The 20,725-nt window shown below is 42.6% G+C and overlaps 1 protein-coding gene across 3 annotated transcripts in view; it reads left to right on the forward strand.

The window, feature by feature from the left end:
* TRIOBP (TRIO and F-actin binding protein) overlaps positions 1 to 20,725 on the forward strand; it is a 103,026-nt gene that overhangs the window by 24,675 nt on the left and 57,626 nt on the right. Inside the window, exons 1-4 of one of the 3 annotated variants that reach the window (XM_082265421.1) lie at positions 4,126 to 4,267; positions 4,438 to 4,494; positions 15,075 to 15,143; positions 16,860 to 16,949. In XM_082265421.1, coding sequence (XP_082121547.1) covers positions 4,217 to 4,267; positions 4,438 to 4,494; positions 15,075 to 15,143; positions 16,860 to 16,949 — 267 coding nt within the window. In that variant the 5' untranslated portion in view covers positions 4,126 to 4,216. Of the gene's footprint in view, positions 1 to 4,125; positions 4,268 to 4,437; positions 4,495 to 15,074; positions 15,144 to 16,859; positions 16,950 to 20,725 lie in introns of those variants that run through there. The other 2 variants (XM_082265419.1, XM_082265420.1) reach the window with 2 other exon arrangements.

Consider the following 20,725-nt stretch of genomic DNA (forward strand, 5'->3'; position numbering starts at 1 on the left):
TTTTGAGCTTCATGAAACCTGCCATCTACTGTTCTGGCAGTGGTAATTTTTATAATAGTAACGAGTAACTATGCAGCACAAAAAAAATATCGGAGTAGAAGTATTGAAATCATTGAAAAAATGTAGTGAAGTAAAAGTGGAAGTAGGAGAAAAAAATTCTACTCTAGGAAAGTACAGATACCGCCTTTCGGTACTTAAGTACAGTAGTGAAGTAGTTCTACTTAGTTACTATACATCTCTGTACAGGAGTGATAAATTCTATGGAATGCTAAGATCTGTTGCATCAATTGCATAAATCCTGGCCAAGTATAACATTTATGTCAAAAGTAGTTACTTTTATGCAATTCAGCGGCTTTAATAGAGTGTTTATCGCTTTCCTTGAAAAAGGTATGCATATCAGGTGTTGTGACTTCACTCGCTGCATAGTTTTTCCAGTTCAGTGACCTGGAATATTACAGGAAATAGATTGCCATGACAGGCAACTAACATCTTCAGTAGGAGATCAGTAGTGACAGCTTCTGTAATTTCTCTCAACGCAGGCCTCCTTTAAATAACTGCATTAAAAAAATCAAATAAAATTGCAGGGCAGCAATGAGCATCAGACGTAGTGTTAAGCTGTAAATATGAATGGTTATCTGTTTGCAGTAGACTTTCTTCTCTCAACTGCCTGGCCTTTATGGAAATGAGCACAGTGTTTACATCCTCTGGAACATATGACTGTCTCCCGGGGCAGATAGATGTGTTCTCTAAAAGGCTGACAGCGGGTGATATCTGTGTCAGGCTGGTTCACAGGGAATAATGTCCAGTCTGACTGACCCTTCCATCCTCTAGAATACATTGTCCTCCCCTTGTGACATTATTCAGAGTGCTGAGGGATGTAAACACTGAGTGGGCCCTGCTTAGGCACGGAGGATTTCTGCTGGAAACCGCTATGCTTTTGTATTGCCTACCAATCACTGTACTGTCATTTTTAACAAAAGTAGTTATTCTTTGGGGGGTCATACATGCTGCTTTGAAAGCCCAGGCAGTGCCTTTTCAGCCTGTGTCTCCCCTAACAACTACATGTTGTTGATTGGGGGTGCACCAGTCAAAATGACAGGGCTGTAGTGCCAAAAAGGACCAGGAACCAGTGCTGTGGGGCAATACAAGGTATACAGACTGGGTAACTGAGTCATTGCCATCACATACACACTTGGAGCAGCATAACCGATGTCTACATAATGACAATGTGTTAGGAAATGCAGTTGTTTTACAAATAAAGCTGGTCAGTACATAGCAAACCTGGACTTTTGCTTACTGAGGACAAAGTAACGGGTTTACCCTGATAGTGGTACTTATTGTCACCTGCGTCCATCACCTACCCAACAAATCCCTTCAAATGTCAGAATATATAGCAAGATCACTAAGGCCAGGGGCATGATCATTTAGCTGAAGCAGTGAGATGTCACTCCCATTGCTAGCGACCAAGATTCAGCAGTGTTTGGGCCAACAACCAACTTTACAATTTCTTGCTTGCGGCAGAGTCGCCCATCTCATTTTAGACTTTTTTTTTTTTTTTCTGCTTTGAATTCAGTATTTAGTGTCTGAATACCACAAACCAAAACCACTATTTAATTAAATTTAAAAGCAGACTCCTCCACCCATCTTTGTCTCTGTTGCTTTTTTAGTTGAGAAATCGCTTTGGGAAACACCTCCCAAACATTTCTAGCTTTAGTAAGGGCAGATTATTCATGTAGCAATTAGTTTCTAGAATCCATCTGTCATTAGCTAAGGCATGCATGCATGAGGGTATGCTTGGCTGAAAAAGCCCCTCCTGCTTTTCTTTAGATTAATGGGAAAAAAAATACCTGACTAGGAAAATATTGTGTATGATGGTAAACTTGGACTCATTTGTACATGAATTTTATCGATTTTCATTAATCTTGTTAAAAAAAAAAAAAAAATGCCTATGAAACTCCTGGAATGGGTGATATAATTTTGGCCTAGGCTAGAAACCAGAAAGCTACTGAAGAAATGTACAAAAAAAAAAAAAAAGTGTTTAAAACAAGTAAAAATATACCTTCCTATCTATTTACTAGTGCTAGCAGTATAAGGATTAAAATGAATGTTGATTGAGCGAGTAAAGTTCCGCTATAAGGTGTCTATAGATGGAAGAAGAATGGCCCATAGCAATCACCACTGACATCTGCAACGGTCTTCTTCCGTGTTTACGATCTCCAGCTGTCTAACTGGCCGAGCTGTGATGTTACACAGCTCACAGCTCTTTCCTTCCTTCAGTGGTCTGTACCGCAAACCATGGCTCCCGTGCACATGTTACACATGTGCACGGGAGCCATGGTTTGCGGTACAGACCACTGAAGGAAGGAAAGAAGGAGTGCATGCACTGGTTGCGTCACCAGCTGTTGCTCTGTCAAATATATCCTAAACGGTGCACGTTTAGGTGATATTCATTTTACCTACAGGTAAGCTTACCTGTAGGTAATAGTGGCTGAAAAGACTTTACTATCACTTTAACCACTTGCCGCCCAGCCTCCGTAGGTATACTGCGGCAGTTGGGCTCAGTTACGTGAAATGCCTTACATGTGCGTCGTTTCATGTAGCAGTTAGAGGGGGAGCCAATCAGCGGGTTCGGCGGACGCGATGTCTGCCGGGCAATGACCTAAATTTTTCCCCTAGTTTGTGACACGATAACTTTTGTGCAAACCAATTAATATACACTTATTGGGATTTTTTTTACCAAAAATATGTAGCAGAATACCTATTGGCCTAAAATTATGAAAAAATTTAGATTTTTTCTTTTTAGTGGAATTGTTTAAAGCAGAAAGTAAAAAAATGTATATATTTTTTTCCGAATTTTAGTTTTTTTTATTTTTTATAGCGCAAAAAATAAAGATTTCTGGGGGAAAAAAAAGACCTCAATTTGGGTACAACGTCGCACGATCATGCAGTTGTCAGTTAAATGAACGCAGTGCCATATCGTAAAAAATGGCCTGGTCATTAAGTTGGTAAAACCTTCCGGTCCTTAGGTGTGTTTGATTTTCTGATCGTTAGTGGGGTCAAATCAATGTTCATTTTTTTGCCATAGTCACAATAAAATTAGTAGGATGGAGAGTTTTTCTCAAATGATTTTGGTCAGTGTATTATGTTTTCATTGGGGAATTGCATTCATTTTACAATCGAATGTGAAAAGCAAGTGAGATTTTTAATCCGCATTTGTCCATGAATGTACGAAGAATTTTCAGACGAATGTTTTCTATCAATATTCTGAACCGAAAACCTACTAGTGTATGGCCAGCATCAGTTTGACTTTTCCTTGTCTCAGTTTGGGATTCTTTGTTGTGTTATGTTGTCACTCTGGGTGATAATCCGTCACCCTACTGTTGCAGTCTATTCCTTTACCAAGACTTATTTTTTTTCTCTTTCTTTCTCTCCCTCTCTACAGATCTTTGTGATTGTTGCTTCTATCCTTTCCTTGATGGTCTGATAGCATATTTCTTGTATTTTAGGCTGCAGTCATCTGGTACTTGTCACTCTGTAAGCAGAGTTGTCATCACTGTGTCCCTCCTCTAAAACGCTCTGTGTTGATATTCATTACAGTCTCTGCCTCTTTTCATTAACCAGCTGTGTGTGTCTCTTCATTGAATGACTGTTACTTGTATCTGTGGTATTGAATGTCTGAAAGCCTTGGTCATACTCTGTTAAAGGGTAGTCTCACTTTTCGCTAGTCTCTTATATGGCATTCACAACCTGAAACTGAATCTGCTCCTATACCTCAGATGTTTCTCTGCCCCTCTCTGCCCTGCCAGGATTGTGGCCAAGGGGTGGGAGTAACTTGTGTCCCTCTCATACACCCAACTGTAACAGGAGAAGGAAAGGGCTGGAGAGAGGGACGCAGATAAATGTCAGATAAGTCAATGCTATATACATTCTAGCAAGTTATACTTTAGAAATGTAAACATTAGGCCTTTTTCTTCAGCAGTTTATTTTTGGCTTTGTATCGTAGAATTACTGCAGGAACTCTGAGATGAAAGCAAAGGGGCAAGTGACATAATCTAGGGGAAGGTCACAGAATCAAGTGCTTTTTAAAGCTGATAAGAAACATGGAGCAAAAGACCTATTTTTCCCGAATATGAACCATCAAGTATAGTAGGAAGAGGTAATCCAGTATGGAGGTGTAAACAAGACAGGTAGAGGGATCAGGAAGTAAGATATCTCTATGTTGTCCAGTAAAACATCTGCAGAAAGAGGTGACAGCACAGACCCGGAGGTATGAAGTGTCTTGGAAAAGCTTAACTGCTTAGTATTAAATATTTTATCCTTTTTGTAGGTTAATTTTTACCTCTTGAAGTTTATTCTCTACTACAGATCCTCTGTTCATACCCTCCTTTTTCATCTCCATACAGCTATTTAGTTGCACTTGTTGTTTCTTCCCTACAGCCAGACCTGCTGAATTTCAAGAAAGGATGGATGTCCTTACTCGATGGCAACAGAGAGGTGAGAACATCATCTTTTGTTCTAGAACACCATAACATGTATTCGGCTTTGCTCCTTTGTACTTTGTCATCACTAGTAGAATAAAGTTGGTCAGTGTATCATGGTTTATGTTTGCTGTAACCAGTGGTGTTCTATTAATGCTTAACATTATGGTAAACTGTCACATTTCATTGTTGTGTTGCATTCAGTATACATACAGTAATCCATTCAGTAATGGTTTTGATTGAAACTGACAAAATAGTTTTAATGTATCTAAATCTCATTAGATTATCACATTTAGTATGGATTGTATGTTATCATTGAGCCTTTGTTTACAGAGGACATTTGTTTACAGAACACATTTAGTATGGATTGTATGTTCTCATTGAGCCTTTGTTTACAGAGGACAATTGCAGTGGTACCCAGATAGGACAGTCAGGTACTCTTACGTTTAAACGTCTATTTTTTTATGCTGCATTTTAGTATTTGATACGGCTTCAGGAAGTGGAAATGAGTGTTATTACAAATAACATTTGTCAGAAGTTACTTGTTATAAAAACAGTCCACCTAATTACCAGCTTGTACACACCAGTGCTGGGTACTAACCCTGGGGACTGCAAACCGCACAACCTGTACTTATGAGTCTTTGGTTGTTGTGTTTCCTGCAGCAAATATACGAGGAAGCACTGAGAAAACTGCAGGATCCCTTGCAATGCTTAATTTTCATGCTTGTGTGTGCACTTCACCTAAAGATCTTTTATGCCAGGAAACACCATTGCACCCATAGACTAATGTGACAGTAGAGATGAACCAAAGCAATATATTTACCATTTTGCCTTGATGGAGATGGCAAATAATGGAAAACATACAAATGTATTAAAGTATAAAACAAGTCACTTGCTGTTGCTATCATTTTTGCTAGCAGTCTGCTTAGTATTCATGTGACTAATAAAAATAACAGATGCTCAGGGACCGGCCTCTTTTGCATGTTGGGACCTTGAGATTTTTTAGCCAGCTGTGAATCATTTTGTACCATTGCTATACATCTGTTTAAACCGGTGCCCTTTTGGGGCACCCTTGAAAAGTATTTTCGGTCTGGAGGCACCCCTGTCCAAGGCTTGGTTCACATTACTGTGTGTCATGGAACGCACGCAAAATCGCACCCGTTCCCGCCATGCAGGCAAATGCTCTGCTCTTTAGGGGTGCCATTGATTCCTAATGGTTTACTCATGCATTGGCATTGGTGTAGGGTGTTTTTGGTGCTGCGCAATTTCGCTGCCTTTCTGTGAGTAGGGCAGCCCATTTAAGTGGATAGGCTGCCCTACATGCAGCCACACAGATGTGAACCAAGGGCTTGTTCACACGACAGGTTGGGGGGCTGTAAAACCATGTGGTTGAGCTTATGAGTTTTTACCACCCCAAACTACTCCCCCTTCAGTTGCAGAGGCAGCAACTACACATGCTGTGGTCGCAGCTGTAAGTATACCCCCAGGTGAATGGGGCTGCACTGCAACCACCCCACAACTGTGTGCATTGCTGCATTTAGGTGGTTAAAACAGGTGGTTGGGAGGCAACATATTGCTTCTTTACCAACTTTCAAATGTCTCTGAAAAGCGATCTTAGCATGGTTCAATTTTTAGAGGAGCGTCCTTGCTGCTACTAGGCTCGGTTTACACGCCTGCAACATGTCATGTGACTTGAGTTGAAGGACGCATGACAAGTCACACCCCATTAATGGCAATGGAACCATTCCAATCATTGTGACTTAAAGGTTCCTGCACTACTTTGGGGTGACTTGCATTGACTTCTGTTCATTGCAGCTTGCTTGCGACTTCATTAAGTCTCGCAGGATGTCAGCTGTCAAAGTCACGTAGATGTGAACGGCCACTGATGAACAAGCCCTAAAAAATCTGTTCTGATAGTACAGGAATAGGGGGTCAAGATTAAAAGGCACACACACACACACACATTTATTAGGGCTAAAATAACGAATCGTCTAAATCGATAATGAAAATTGTTGTCAATGATTTTCATTATCGAATAGTTGGTCTGCGTACAGGACTTTCCTCCCTGCCTGTCAGCGCCGTCCCCTCTGTACAAGCCGCTGTGTGCATACAGTTACTGTGTCTCAGAGCGCTGCTCGCATGACCGCCCCCTCTCTTCTCCTTTCCTCTCCGCCTTCTTGCTGATGTCAGTGAGGGATTCTCAGCCTCGCAGTCAACCTGATCGAGGGAGGAGAGCGAGGAGAGAAGCAGCAGCCGATCACGTGAGTGCTGAGCTGCGCTCTAATATACAGTATTAAATATAGAGTGCCAAAAAGCCTAAGAAATCTATGCTTACCTGGATAAAATAGTTAATATTCCTTTTTAAGGTGAAATATTATAATAGAAAAATAAGTGAATAAAAACGTCAGCCAGAGATATGAAAAGGATGTGAAAAATTATAATAGTGCAATTCCACTAATAAAATGGGACTTCACTCCATAATAATAGGGAGCATAGAAATACCACCTATATGTGCTATAAGGACGTTTGTATTCACTTATTTTTCTATTATAATATTGCACCTTATAAGGAATATTATAATAGAAAAAGAAGTGAATAAAAACATCCTTATAGCACATATAGTGAGTCTTTCTATGCTCCCTATTCTTATGGAGTGAAGTCCCATTTTTTTGTGAAATTGCACTATTATAATTTTTCACATCCTTTTCATATCTCTGATGTTTTTATTCACTTATTTTTCTATTATAATTATGTACCTTTTTATAAGGAATATTAATTTATCCGGATAAGCATATATTTCTTAGGCTTTTGGCGCTGCATTGATTCTTTGTTTAATTTTTGTTTGTGTTTAGTGAAAGGCACTTTATGTAAGCTACCATTAGGATTTGCACAATTCCATGCAATATATTGTTTATTGCTGATTGCGCCAATTTATGGTTTATTATCATATTATACAGTATTAGCAGCTTAATTAAAAAAAAAAAAAAAGCAGTAAAGGTATAAAAGAACTGGGAGCATTATGTGCCCTGCAAATGTTACTTTTATTGATTGTATTCCCAAACTTGCACAAGGATTATTCCAAAGACTATGGAAATGGGGATTGGGGTGGCTGTACAGCTTATTAGCTAAAAAGTGTTTGCAAGAGTCCGCAAAGGAAAAAAAAAAAAAAAATTCAGCAATTGGAATAACAGAAGTGAAACCTAGTGTCCCATCATTGGTGTCAGTGGGAGGAATAGTGCCCCATTATTGGTGTCAGTGGGAGGAATAGTGCCCCATCATTGGTGTCAGTGGGAGGAATAGTGCCCCATCATTGGTGTCAGTGGGAGGAATAGTGCCCCATCATTGGTGTCAGTGGGAGGAATAGTGCCCCATTATTGGTGTCAGTGGGAGGAATAGTGCCCCATTATTGGTGTCAGTGGGAGGAATAGTGCCCCATCATTGGTGTCAGTGGGAGGAATAGTGCCCCATCATTGGTGTCAGTGGGAGGAATAGTGCCCCATCATTGGTGTCAGTGGAAGGAATAGTGCCCCATCATTGGTGTCAGTGGGAGGAATAGTGCCCCATCATTGGTGTCAGTGGGAGGAATAGTGCCCCATCATTGGTGTCAGTGGGAGGAATAGTGCCCCATCATTGGTGTTGCCGGGGGGAAAAATGGCATATTGAGTTTTTGCTTTATAATTTTATCTGTTTAATCGAAACAATAATCGGCCAACTAAACGATTATGAAAATAATCATTATTTGCTGTGTGTGTATATGTACAGTGCCTTGCGAAAGTATTCGGCCACCTTGAACTTTGTGACCTTTTGCCACATTTCAGGCTTCAAACATAAAGATATAAAACTGTAATTTTTTGTAAAGAATCAACAAGTGGGACACAATCATGAAGTGGAACGAAATTTATTGGATATTTCAAACTTTGTTAACAAATAAAAAAACTGAAAAATTGGGCGTGCAAAATTATTCAGCCCCCTTAAGTTTAATATTTTGTAGCGCCACCTTTTGCTGCGATTACAGCTGTAAGTCGCTTGGGGTATGTCTCTATCAGTTTTGCAGATCGAGAGACTGAAATTTTTGCCCATTCCTCCTTGCGAAACAGCTCGAGCTCAGTGAGGTTGGATGGAGAGCGTTTGTGAACAGCAGTTTTCAGTTCTTTCTACAGATTCTTGATTGGATTCAGGTCTGGACTTTGACTTGGCCATTCTAACACCTGGATATGTTTATTTGTGAACCATTCCATTGTAGATTTTGCTTTATGTTTTGGATCATTGTCTTGTTTAGGGATGCACCGAAATGAAAATTTTGGACCGAAACCGAAAATGCAGGATGCCCTTGGCCGAAAACCGAAACCGAAAATGACTTTTTCCCCCAAAATTTTTTTTAAAATGGATAGAACAGGGGCATACACCAAAAACAGGCAGCGACGTACCCCTTTCGCTGCCACCCTGTCACAGAGGTAAGAGGTTAATTTAATTACCAATGGTATTTGTATTATGCAGCATGAGGGGGTTAATGTATTGTTACTGCTGGTCACTCATCTATTAGTGATCGACCAGTGGCAGGTAATTAACCCCTTTGTGCTGCATTAGTGCAACCAGTGTTAATTAACACTGATACTGGTTGCACTAATGCAGCACAAAGGGGTTAATTACCTGCCTGGTAGGTCACTAATAGATGAGTGACCTGCAGTGACAATACATTAACCCCTCATGCTGCATAATACTAATATCATTGGTAAGCTGCCTCAGCTCCCCCCCATCTCCCCCCACTCCCACTGCCTCAGCGTCCTCCTCCTCGGGTGTCCTGCATTCAAAAGTCCCGCCTCTGGCCGGCGGCACCGCCTCTCAATGACGTCCCTACTACGAACTGTGCATTATGAATGGACATACCAGGTCGGGGGGCGGGGCGAGCGGCCGCTATAGAGAGAACTAATGTGATCCTTCCTGTCAGCTCAGCACGTCTATGTGTGAATGAGAACAGAACTGAGCTGACACCGGGGGCGGGGGGGGGCGGGCGGAGCGGCCGCTATTAGCTGTAACTATGTGAGAGCTTCTCTTCCTTGTCAGTCAGTGACGTGAAGCTCTCACATAGTTACAGCTAATAGCGGCCGCTCCGCCTGCCCCCGGTGTCAGCTCAGTTCTGTTCTCATTCACACATAGACGTGCTGAGCTGACAGGAAGGATCACATTAGTTCTCTCTATAGCGGCCGCTCGCCCCGCCCCCCGACCTGGTATGTCCATTCATAATGCACAGATTGTAGTAGGGACATAACTGAGAGGCGGACGGCCGGCCAGAGGCGGGACTTTTAAAACCTGCCCTGCGCTGCGCCCTCCTCCTTCCCCACGGCGGCCATATTTTATTTTCGGCACTGTTAACCCATTATCGGCCGAAATGAGAGAGGCTCATTTTCGGCCGATAATTTCGGTGGCCGAAAATTTCGGTGCATCCCTAGTCTTGTTGGAAGACAAATCTCTGTCCCAGTCTCAGGTCTTTTGCAGACTCCATCAGGTTTTCTTCCAGAACGGTCCTGTATTTGGCTCCATCCATCTTCCCATCAATTTTAACCATCTTCCCTGTCCCTGCTGAAGAAAAGCAGGCCCAAACCAGGATGCTGCCACCACCATGTTTGACAGTGGGGATGGTGTGATCAGGGTGATGAGCTGTGTTGCTTTTACGCCAAACAGAACGTTTTGCATTGTTGCCAAAAAGTTTGATTTTGGTTTCATCTGACCAGAGCACCTTCTTCCACATGTTTACGGTGTCTCCTAGGTGACTTGTGGCAAACTTTAAAGGACACTTTTTATGGATATCTTTAAGAAATGGCTTTCTTCTTGCCACTCTTCCATAAAGGCCAGATTTGTGCAGTATATGACTGATTGTTGTCCTATGGACAGAGTCTCCCACCTCAGCTGTAGATCTCTGCAGTTCATCCAGAGTGATCATGGGCCTCTTGGCTGCATCTCTCTGATCAATCTTCTCCTTGTATGAGCTGAAAGTTTAGAGGGACGGCCAGGTCTTCGTAGGTTTGCAGTGGTCTGATACTCCTTCCATTTCAATATTATTGCTTGCACAGTGCTCCTTGGGATGTTTAAAGCTTAGGAAATCTTTTTGTATCCAAATCCGGCTTTAAACTTCTCCACAACAGTATCTCGGACCTGCCTGGTGTGTTCCTTGTTATTCACGATGCTCCCTGCGATTTAAACGGACCTCTGAGACTATCACAGTGCCGGTGCATTTATACGGAGACTTGATTACACACAGGTGGATTCTATTTATCATCATTAGTCATTTAGGTCAACATTGGATCATTCAGAGATCCTCACTGAACTTCTGGAGAGAGTTTGCTGCACTGAAAGTAAAGGGGCTGAATAATTTTGTACGCCCAATTTTTCAGTTTTTTATTTGTTAACAAAGTTTGAAATATCCAATAAGTTTTGTTCCACTTCATGATTGTGTCCCACTTGTTGTTGATTCTTCACAAAAAAATTACAGTTTTATATCTTTATGTTTGAAGCCTGAAATGTGGCAAAAGGTCGCAAAGTTCAAGGGGGCCGAATACTTTCGCAAGGCACTGTATGTATGTATGTGTGTGTGTATGTATATGTATATGTATATATACACAGTGGGTACGGAAAGTATTCAGACCCCCTTAAATTTTTCACTCTTTGTTATATTGCAGCCATTTGCTAAAATCATTTAACCACTTAAGCCCCGGAAGATTTTACCCCCATTCCGACCAGGGGGTATTTTGCGATTCGGCACTGCGTGACTTTAACGGACAATTGCGCGGTCGTGCGACGCTGTACCTAAACGAATTTGACGTCCTTTTTTTCCCACAAACAGAGCTTTCTTTTGGTGGTATTTGATCACCTGTGCGATTTTTTTGATCACGCGCTATAAACAAAAAAAGAGCGTCAATTTTGCAATTTTTTTTATATGAAATTCCCCCAAAAAAAAATGTAAAAATCAAAATTTTTAAAAATTTTCGGCCAATTTGTTTTATGCTACCTATGTTTGGTAAAAAAAATCGCGAAAAGCGTATTTTGATTGGTTTGCGCAAAAGTTATCGCGTTTACTAACAAAGGGAAAGATTTTTGTCATTTTTGTTGTTTTTTTTTTTAACGCGTAATGGCGGCGATCTGCGATTTTTTTTTTTTTTTTTTTTTTTTTTTTTTTGCGGTACTGCGACATTGCGGCGGACAGATCGGACCCTTGACTGACATTTTTTACACTTTTGGGGTTACCAGTGACATTTCTACAGTAATCAGTGCTATACATATGCACTGTTACTGTAAAAATACACTGGTAGTGAAGGGGTTAACTTTATTTGGAAGGGAGGGGCTGTGTGTGTCCCTAGGGGCGTGGTTTCTACTGTGATTGGCTGTGGCTCTAGCTGTAAGGACACTGATCAACGGATCTACATACTAGATCCGAGTGATCAGTGTCTTTGCAGCGAGGAGAATGACAGGCAGTTTGTTTACACAAGCTGCCTGACATTCTCCCTCTCCCCCGCCGATCGCCGAGTGGCCGGCGGACATCGGGTCCGCTGGTCACACGCGCGGGGGGGTCCGTGACCACGCGGGAGCGGGAGCGCGCCTCCGGGGGCGCGCGCTCGCTCCCTAGACCCTCACAAGCAAGCAACGTAGCCCTACGTTAGTTTGCCTGTGAGGGGCTGACCGCCGACGTAGATAGTCGTGCGGCGGTCGGCAAGTGGTTAAGTTCATTCTTCTTCCTCATGAATGTACACATAGCACCCCATACTGACAGAAAAACACAGAATTGTTGACATTGTTGCAGATTTTATTAAAAAAGAAAAACTGAAATATCACATGGTCCTAAGTATTCAGACCCTTTGCTCAGTATTTAGTAGAAGCCCCCTTTTGATCTAATACAGCCAGGAGTCTTTTTGGGAAAGATGCAACAAGTCTTTCACACCTGGATTTGGGGATCCTCTGCCATTCCTCCTTGCAGATCCTCTCCAGTTCTGTCAGGTTGGATGGTAAACGTTGGTGGACAGCCATTTTTAGGTCTCTCCAGAGATGCTCAATTGGGTTTAAGTCAGGGCTCTGGCTGGGCCATTCAAGAACAGTCACGGAGTTGTTGTGAAGCCACTCCTTTGTTATTTTAGCTGTGCGCTTAGGGTCATTGTCTTGTTGGAAGGTAAACCTTCGGCCCAGTCTGAGGTCCAGAGCACTCTGGAGAAGGTTTTTGTCCAGGATATCCCTGTACTTGGCCGCATTCATCTTTCCCTCGATTGCAACCAGTCGTCCTGTCCCTGCAGCTGAAAAACACCCCCACAGCATGATGCTGCCACCACCATGCTTCACTGTTGGGACTGTATTGGACAGGTGATGAGCAGTGCCTGGTTTTCTCCACACATACCGCTTAGAATTAAGGCCAAAAAGTTCTATTTTGGTCTCATCAGACCAGAGAATCTTATTTCTCACCATCTTGGAGTCCTTCAGGTGTTTTTTAGCAAACTCCATGCGGGCTTTCATGTGTCTTACACTGAGGAGAGGCTTCCGTCGGGCCACTCTGCCATAAAGCCCCGACTGGTGGAGGGCTGCAGTGATGGTTGACTTTCTACAACTTTCTCCCATCTCCTGACTGCATCTCTGGAGCTCAGCCACAGTGATCTTTGGGTTCTTCTTTACCTCTCTCACCAAGGCTCTTCTCCCCCGATAGCTCAGTTTGGCCGGACGGCCAGCTCTAGGAAGGGTTCTGGTCGTCCCAAACGTCTTCCATTTGAGGATTATGGAGGCCACTGTGCTCTTAGGAACCTTAAGTGCAGCAGAAATCTTTTTGTAACCTTGGCCAAATCTGTGCCTTGCCACAATTCTGTCTCTGAGCTCTTCAGGCAGTTCCTTTGACCTCATGATTCTCATTTGCTCTGACATGCATTGTGATCTGGAAGGTCTTGCATTGTGATCTGGAAGGTCTTATATAGACAGGTGTGTGGCTTTCCTAATCAAGTCCAATCAGTATAATCAAACACAGCTGGACTCAAATGAAGGTGTAGAACCATCTCAAGGATGATCAGAAGAAATGGAAAGCACCTGAGTTAAATATATGAGTGTCACAGCAAAGGGTCTGAATACTTAGGACCATGTGATATTTCAGTTTTTCTTTTTTAATAAATCTGCAACAATGTCAACAATTCTGTGTTTTTCTGTCAGTACGGGGTGCTGTGTGTACATTCATGAGGAAGAAGAATGAACTTAAATGATTTTAGCAAATGGCTGCAATATAACAAAGAGTGAAAAATTTAAGGGGGTCTGAATACTTTCCGTACCCACTGTGTATATGTGTGTGTGTATATATATGTATGTATATATATATATATATATATATATATATATATATATATATATATATATATATATATAATTTTTTAATATTTTACACACAAACGCGTATGTACACACACAAATACATGTGCACGCTTACTTACAGATATATACACACACACACACATACAGACACATGTTCGCATACAGACAGATGAACTTGCGCACACATATACATAGACAGACACATTGTTACGTAGTTAGTCTGGTTGAAAAAAAGACACAAGTTCATCTAGTGTACACATACAGACACACACACACATACAGACACATGTACACACAAACACATGTATACAGCTCTTTAAATAGTTGCAGTACAATACCTTCCCTCACACAGCCGGGCACTGCACTGTAGGGGGAGGCAGAGAGCACACACTCCCCTTTCACTTTGCTGAGTGTATACAACAGTCTGACCGAGTTCCCAGTGCAGATGTACTGTAACAGGAGCTCGGTCTGTCCTGACAGCTTTTCTCTACCAGAAAGCCGTGGCACCCCGGATGAGAAAGGCTGGTTTAAACAATACAGTTGAATATACAGTAACATTTTTTGTTGATTTGGTTTACTCCTGTAATAAAGTCAGGATGAGCTACAGTATATCTAATAATATAGGAGTGATGACTGTTGCTGTAAAGCAGTGTTAATTTCGTCGACTAAAACCGACTAAAACGTTTCCGTCGACTAAATGAACACAATTTTAGTCGACTAAAATACGACTAAAACTAAAACAATTCAGATGACTAAAATACGACTAAAACTAAAATGGCATTTTAGTCATAAGACTATAACTAAAACTAAATTGAAATTTGCTGCCAAAATTAACACTGGTGTAGTGCTGTGCTAGTGCATGCTCAAAGCTTAATACCATAAATAATAACATATTAGATTTTTCACTCCAGGACCAGCAGTAGTATATAATGAGTTTGGAAATTGTAGAGAAATGCTTAAATAATGCATTACAAATTACAATTGAACTACATCCTTTTGATTATAGATGACTAAATTGAGTTTTAGTCGACTAAAATGTAAGATATTTTAGTCTACTAAAATGTTCTGGAGTTTTCGTCGACTAAATACGACTAAAACACTTGCAGAAGACTAAAATGGGACTAAAACTAAAATGCCATTTTAGTACTAAGACTAAAAGTAAATTGAAATTTGCTGCCAAAATTAACACTGCTGTAAAGCATGGTATTTGAGGACAAAAGGTGAAAATGATGCCTTGCACCCTAACATATATTCTTGCTTTCTTAGTGGAAGAAGCACTGGTTTGTTCTCACTGACTCCAGCCTCAAATATTACAGGGACTCGAACGCTGAAGAGGTAAGAAAACTGTTTTTTTGGGTGGTGTCAAGAAGAAATTACATTGATATTAAAAGTAGAATGCACTGCACGCATATCACTTTCTACATTCCCTACAATCTTTACTGTGGAAACAGACCAGACTAACTGGTGTAATTGACCAAAAGGATGGTTGCTTTAGGAGCGTCAAGTGGGAGGCTGTTATAAGAAAAGGAGAAGTGAAGGTGCCTCCCTTTGCAGACAGTGAGGTACATTATTTCCTAACCTTCAAAGGAAGAATTGGCACAGGAATCTTTCATCAGTTTGTATATTTGCTTTGTTGACACTTCAGAATTTTTGGAGGTTAAAAATTACATCTGAATTTAAGTGAATCAGTGGATTGAGCAAGTAATCTTTTTTGGAGAATCAGGAGACTTCTGAGTCCTGAGATATTGTTAATATTTCAATTCTCCAGGTGAACTGCATGTTCAGGAGGGGCAGTTTAACTGGAGTTACCCTGAAATGACCTTAAACCAGATTATTTAGCCTGGAGTCTATGTTCATACTGAGGGTGGGTTTAAAATTGTGTGAGTTTAGCTGAACTGATTTCAAACCAGCATTTTCAGCCTGACTTTGGGGGCGATTTGACAGACATTTGTGTTGGTTCTTGCACAGATGTCTATTGAAATCGCCACCCTGAAGTCGCCAAAAGTAGTGCAGAACCTTCTTTTGGGAATTGGTGCGGTGCCGCAGAGTCGGTGTTGCACCAATTCAGGCAGTGTCGTTGCCAGCAATAGACTCTGATTTGACATGTCAAATCAGCCCCATGTCAAATCAGCCCAATGTGAACGTGGGTGGAGTGTCTTGCACCACATGCACACTGGGCGTTTAATCCTGTGCTACCAAACCAAGCAATTTTATGCACCGGAGGGGCACAGGTGCAGGATCCAGACCTCCTGCCTGCAGTCTGTCAAAGTCTGACAGGCTGAAATACTCTGCAGATGGGTGCTGTACTGAGTGACACTGAGCATTTAGGGTCCTATACATTCAGGGACAAAAGCTTGTTATGCAGAATACCTACATTCCTGGGATATGCCCCTGACCACATACAGCACTAAATGCAAGTACCGCTTCCGGCCGCAGTTTATATTAAGGACACTGACAACACATAGAATTTTCTTTTACCGATAACGGCTTGTTTACATTAGCAGTTGTGGGGTGTTAAAACCCCACAGTTGAGCCATGTTTTTTTACCACACCTGCAACTGCTACCCTCTTTGGCTGCCGAAGCAGCAGCTGAGAGTGTACACATGCCATGGCTGCAATACTTTGCGGCTATAGCAGGAATTCTATCCCCCTTTCCCTGTCAAATGATGTGGCTACTCTGCAAGGCACTGCATTTTCACCTCTACACTGTGTTTTAACCACTTGAAGCCTGTACTAGCAAGCAGCAACCGTGTGCATTGTCAAATTCTCTCTAAATGTTCCATAGATCTTTCTTTTTTTTTTTTTTTTGTATAGTTTCTTAGGACATCTACTTACACTTCATGATGCAAACTCTCATTGTGACCTCTATTTCACAAATAGACACCTCTGTGTTGGTGGAAGAGTGTATAATATTTTTTTTATCTTTGTTATAGTAACAACTTGATCTCAGCCTTGAAGACTAAACAGATTTAATAAAAAATGCTGCCTTGCAGTGCAGAGAGAGAGAATGCACAGAATTTACCATGACCTTTTTTTTTTTTTTTTCCTCAGGCTGATGAGCTAGATGGGGAGATTGATCTTAGAACTTGCACTGACGTGCCTGAATTCCCTGTACAAAGGAATTATGGCTTCCAGATTCATGTGAGTGGAACTTGTTTTTTAGTGCTTACATAGACCTTATCAATTAGCTCAACTTCAAACTTGTATTTTTACATGTAGCTCCTAAGGGTCTCAGTTAATAACCTCAACAAGTTTTACTTTTTGTGTTGGGTGATTACTTAGCTGGCTTATTAGATCTGATAATTTTGTTTTTTGTGCACCTAGAGCTAGAGTGTGTGGCTCTATGATTTATATTCGAGTAGAATGTTTGTTTGTGATATTGTCCTGCTTTGTATTGTGCACTTTCAGGATTCGAAGACTCCATTCTCACTAGTGTGACTTGTCATGGACACACAAAGTCGCATGACAAGTCCCAACCCATTTATTTCATTGGCACCCATTTCAATCTATTTGACTTTAAAAAAAGGTTCCTGTACTACTCTGATGTGACTTGAGTGCCATAGAGTGTAAAAGGTGCATGTAAGTTGCACTGGAAATAGCACGACTTTGGAGTTGCACTAATGAGAACAGAGCCTAACTCAATCAATAATAATTATACTAATAACAAATAAACTCTCCACACAGTTAAAAACTTCTAAAGTAAAACATTATATCTGTGAAAAGTCTCCTAAAATAAGCAGTGCCCATAAAGTATCCTTTTATATTCAACATCTTGAAAAGGTGCCAGACTTGTGTGTCCACAACTCACCAAAACTATGTGATCTTACTATTACTGTATGTCAGGTCTCATGCACTTTTAGTGGGATATCAACCCACTATTAGATTCTTCCTCCAATTCACCGCTGTAACGTCCACATCACATTGTACCCAAAAGGCCCAAATAGTGTTATACAGTACTGTTAAAAATTGGATTTTTGTCTTACCGTAAAACCCTTTTCGCTGATGTTCATTGACGGACGCAGTCCCTGATCTTCATATGGGTAGAGTTATACTGCCCCCTACAGGAGTAGGACACTAGGCAGAAAAAAGTTCTGGCTACGCCTATGGGCAGTCCCTATGGGTATACCCCTTCTCCCTGCTATAGGATGTCCGTTTTGTATCAAAGCAGTGTCAGAGAAAACAATACCAACCCAACTCAAATAGAGGGGCAGGTACTGCGTCCGTCAATGAACATCTGAGAAAAGGATTTTACGGTAAAAGACAAAATTCAATTTTCTCTATCGTTCATTGACGGACGCAGTCTCTGATCTTCATATCAGTAGGGACGTCCCAAAGCAGTGCCGTAAAAGTGAGGGGTGGGAACAGCAGAAAAATAATTCCCGAAGGCTAAACCATAACCAATCAGGCAACATAGGACTCATCAGAACAACAAGATGAGATCCACCTGAAAAAACATATAAACACCCTCAAACGGCAGCCTGCAAAACTTTGCGGCCAAAAGAGGCATCTGCTAGCACATCCACCTTGTAATACTTTGTGAAATTGTGAACAGATGACCAGGTAGCTGCCTTGCAAACCTGAAGCACAGATGCCTGATGGCAAAAAGCCCAGGAAGCACTAAGTGCCTGAGTAGAATGCTCCTTAACATTGAAAGGTGGAACCTGACCCTTAATTGAATAAACCTGCACAATTGTCTGTCTGATCCATCTGGAAATAGTCGCAGCAGATGCAGGCAGCCCTTTCCTTGGGCCATCCATGAGTACAAAGGGCGAACCTGACTTCCGAAAAGACTCTGTAGTCGTCAAGTGCCGAAACCACATCCAAAGTATATAGTGCAAATTCCTTAGGATGTTGAGGCTTAGGACACAAAGAGGGTAACACGATGTCCTCATTTAAGTGGAAACCAACTTCGGAAGGAAGGGCGGATCCGGACGAAGTACCACTTTATCCCTGTGAACCACCAGTTATGGAGAACGATAGGACAACGCCGCCAGTTCCAACACCCTGCGCCCAGAAGTAAGTGCCACCAAGAAGGCCACCTTCTGGGATAAGGTAGGCAGAGGAATCTCCTGAATACTTTCAAAAGGAGGTTTCTGGAGAACCGACAGCACCAAATTAAAGCGGCATTCCACCCAAAAGTGGAACTTCCGCTTTAGGTAGCCCTAACCCCCTAACATGCCAAATTTGGCATGTCATTTTTTGGGGGGGGGGGGGGGGGCGGGTACCTAGTTTTGACAGGTACCCGCTCCCACTTCCGCTCAGAGCACCGCGGCACCCTGAGTGGAAGTTTTCCTCTCCACCTCCCTCCCTGCAATCTTCTGAGACATGTCAGAGGTCCCAGAAGATTGCTGGCCAATCAAGACGCGCAGCGCAACTCGCGCATGCGCAGTGCGTACCCGGTTGTGAAGCCGCAAGCCGTCACAGCCGGGTGCCCACACCAGTGATGCCAGCGCCGCCAAGACCAGAGGAAGAGGATCGAGGCTTCGGGCGGCCGCATCGCTGGACCGTGGGACAGGTGAGTGTGTGTTTATTAAAAGTCAGCAGCTACACTTTTTGTAGCTGCTGACTTTTTATAAACACAGAAAAGGCTGGAACTCCGCTTTAAGGTCCCAAGGTGGCAACGGAGGTCGCACCGGAGATGCCAAGTTTCACACCCCCTGGATAAAGCTACACACCAGGGAATGGGCGGCTAGTGGCCTTTGGAAGAAAATTGCCAAGGCCGAAACCTACCTAACCCTTGATAGTACTCCAAGGCTAACTTTTGATCAACTCCCCGTTGAAGCCAAGATCCGAGCCGCCGAGTAAGAGCGAGGGAGAACCCTAAGAGACTCACACCATGCAATATACGACTTCCATGTACGATGATAGATTTTCCTAGAAGTCACTTTCCTTGCTTTAAGCAGAGTAGGAATCACTGAAGCAGACAAACCCCTGTACTTCAGCACCTGGCTTTCAACAGCCAAGCCGTCAAAGCCAGCGACCGTAAGGCCAGAAGGATGGAAGATTGGCCCTTGAGACAGTAGATCCTCCCTGAGAGGAAGTCTCTAAGGAGCGTCTGTGACTAGCCTGACCAGGTCGGCGTACCAAGCTCTTGGAGGCCAGTCCGGAGTCACAAGAATGACCGGAATCCCTTCTGCCTCGATCCTGCGAAGAAGTCTTGGCAGCAACTTGAGAGGAGGAAAGGCATACATCAGCTGATACTGACCCCATGGGGCCACCATCTGCCAGAGGGTCCCTGGAGCGGGCCACAAATCCTTGCACTTTTCTGTTGATCTGAGACGCCAACAGAACTACATCTGTAATGCCCTAACGAAGGCAAAACTGCTGGAACACCTCTGGGTGGAGAGACCATTCCTCTTGATCCAAGGTCTGTCGAAATTCGCCTGCCAATTTTCCACTCCTGGAGTGTGAACGGCCGCGAGAGCTGGAACAAAGTGTTCCGCCCATCGGAGGATGCTGGCCACTTCCAAGGCCGCAAGGACACTTTTGGTGCCCCTTTTGGTGATTGACATAAGCCACAGCCGTGGCATTGTCCGAATTGAATGCGCACTGGACAGCCCTTAAGGTTCTCCGTCCAGTGGACTAGGCAAAGCCTGATCGCTCTCACCTACAGAACATTGATCGGTAACCTGGATTCTTCCAGGGACCAGACTCCTTGAGCAGAAAACCTGCAAAAAACCCCTCCCCACCCGGACAGACTGGCATCCATGATGCCAATTTTCCAATATATAGAAAGGAAGGATTTCCCTTGTTTGAGCATCGGGGACCAAAGCCACCAGATCAGGGACTCCCTGGTCACCTGGCTCAGCTGGATCTGATTGTCCAGGGAAGTTGGACTTTTGTTTAATTTGAGAAGGATTTCCTTCTGGAGGGTTCTCGTGTGGAATTGAGCGAAGGGGACCGCCTCGAAGGACGAC

This window comes from Pelophylax lessonae (genome assembly GCF_965119305.1).
Source record: "Pelophylax lessonae genome assembly, chromosome: 8".
Taxonomy (NCBI): domain Eukaryota; kingdom Metazoa; phylum Chordata; class Amphibia; order Anura; family Ranidae; genus Pelophylax; species Pelophylax lessonae.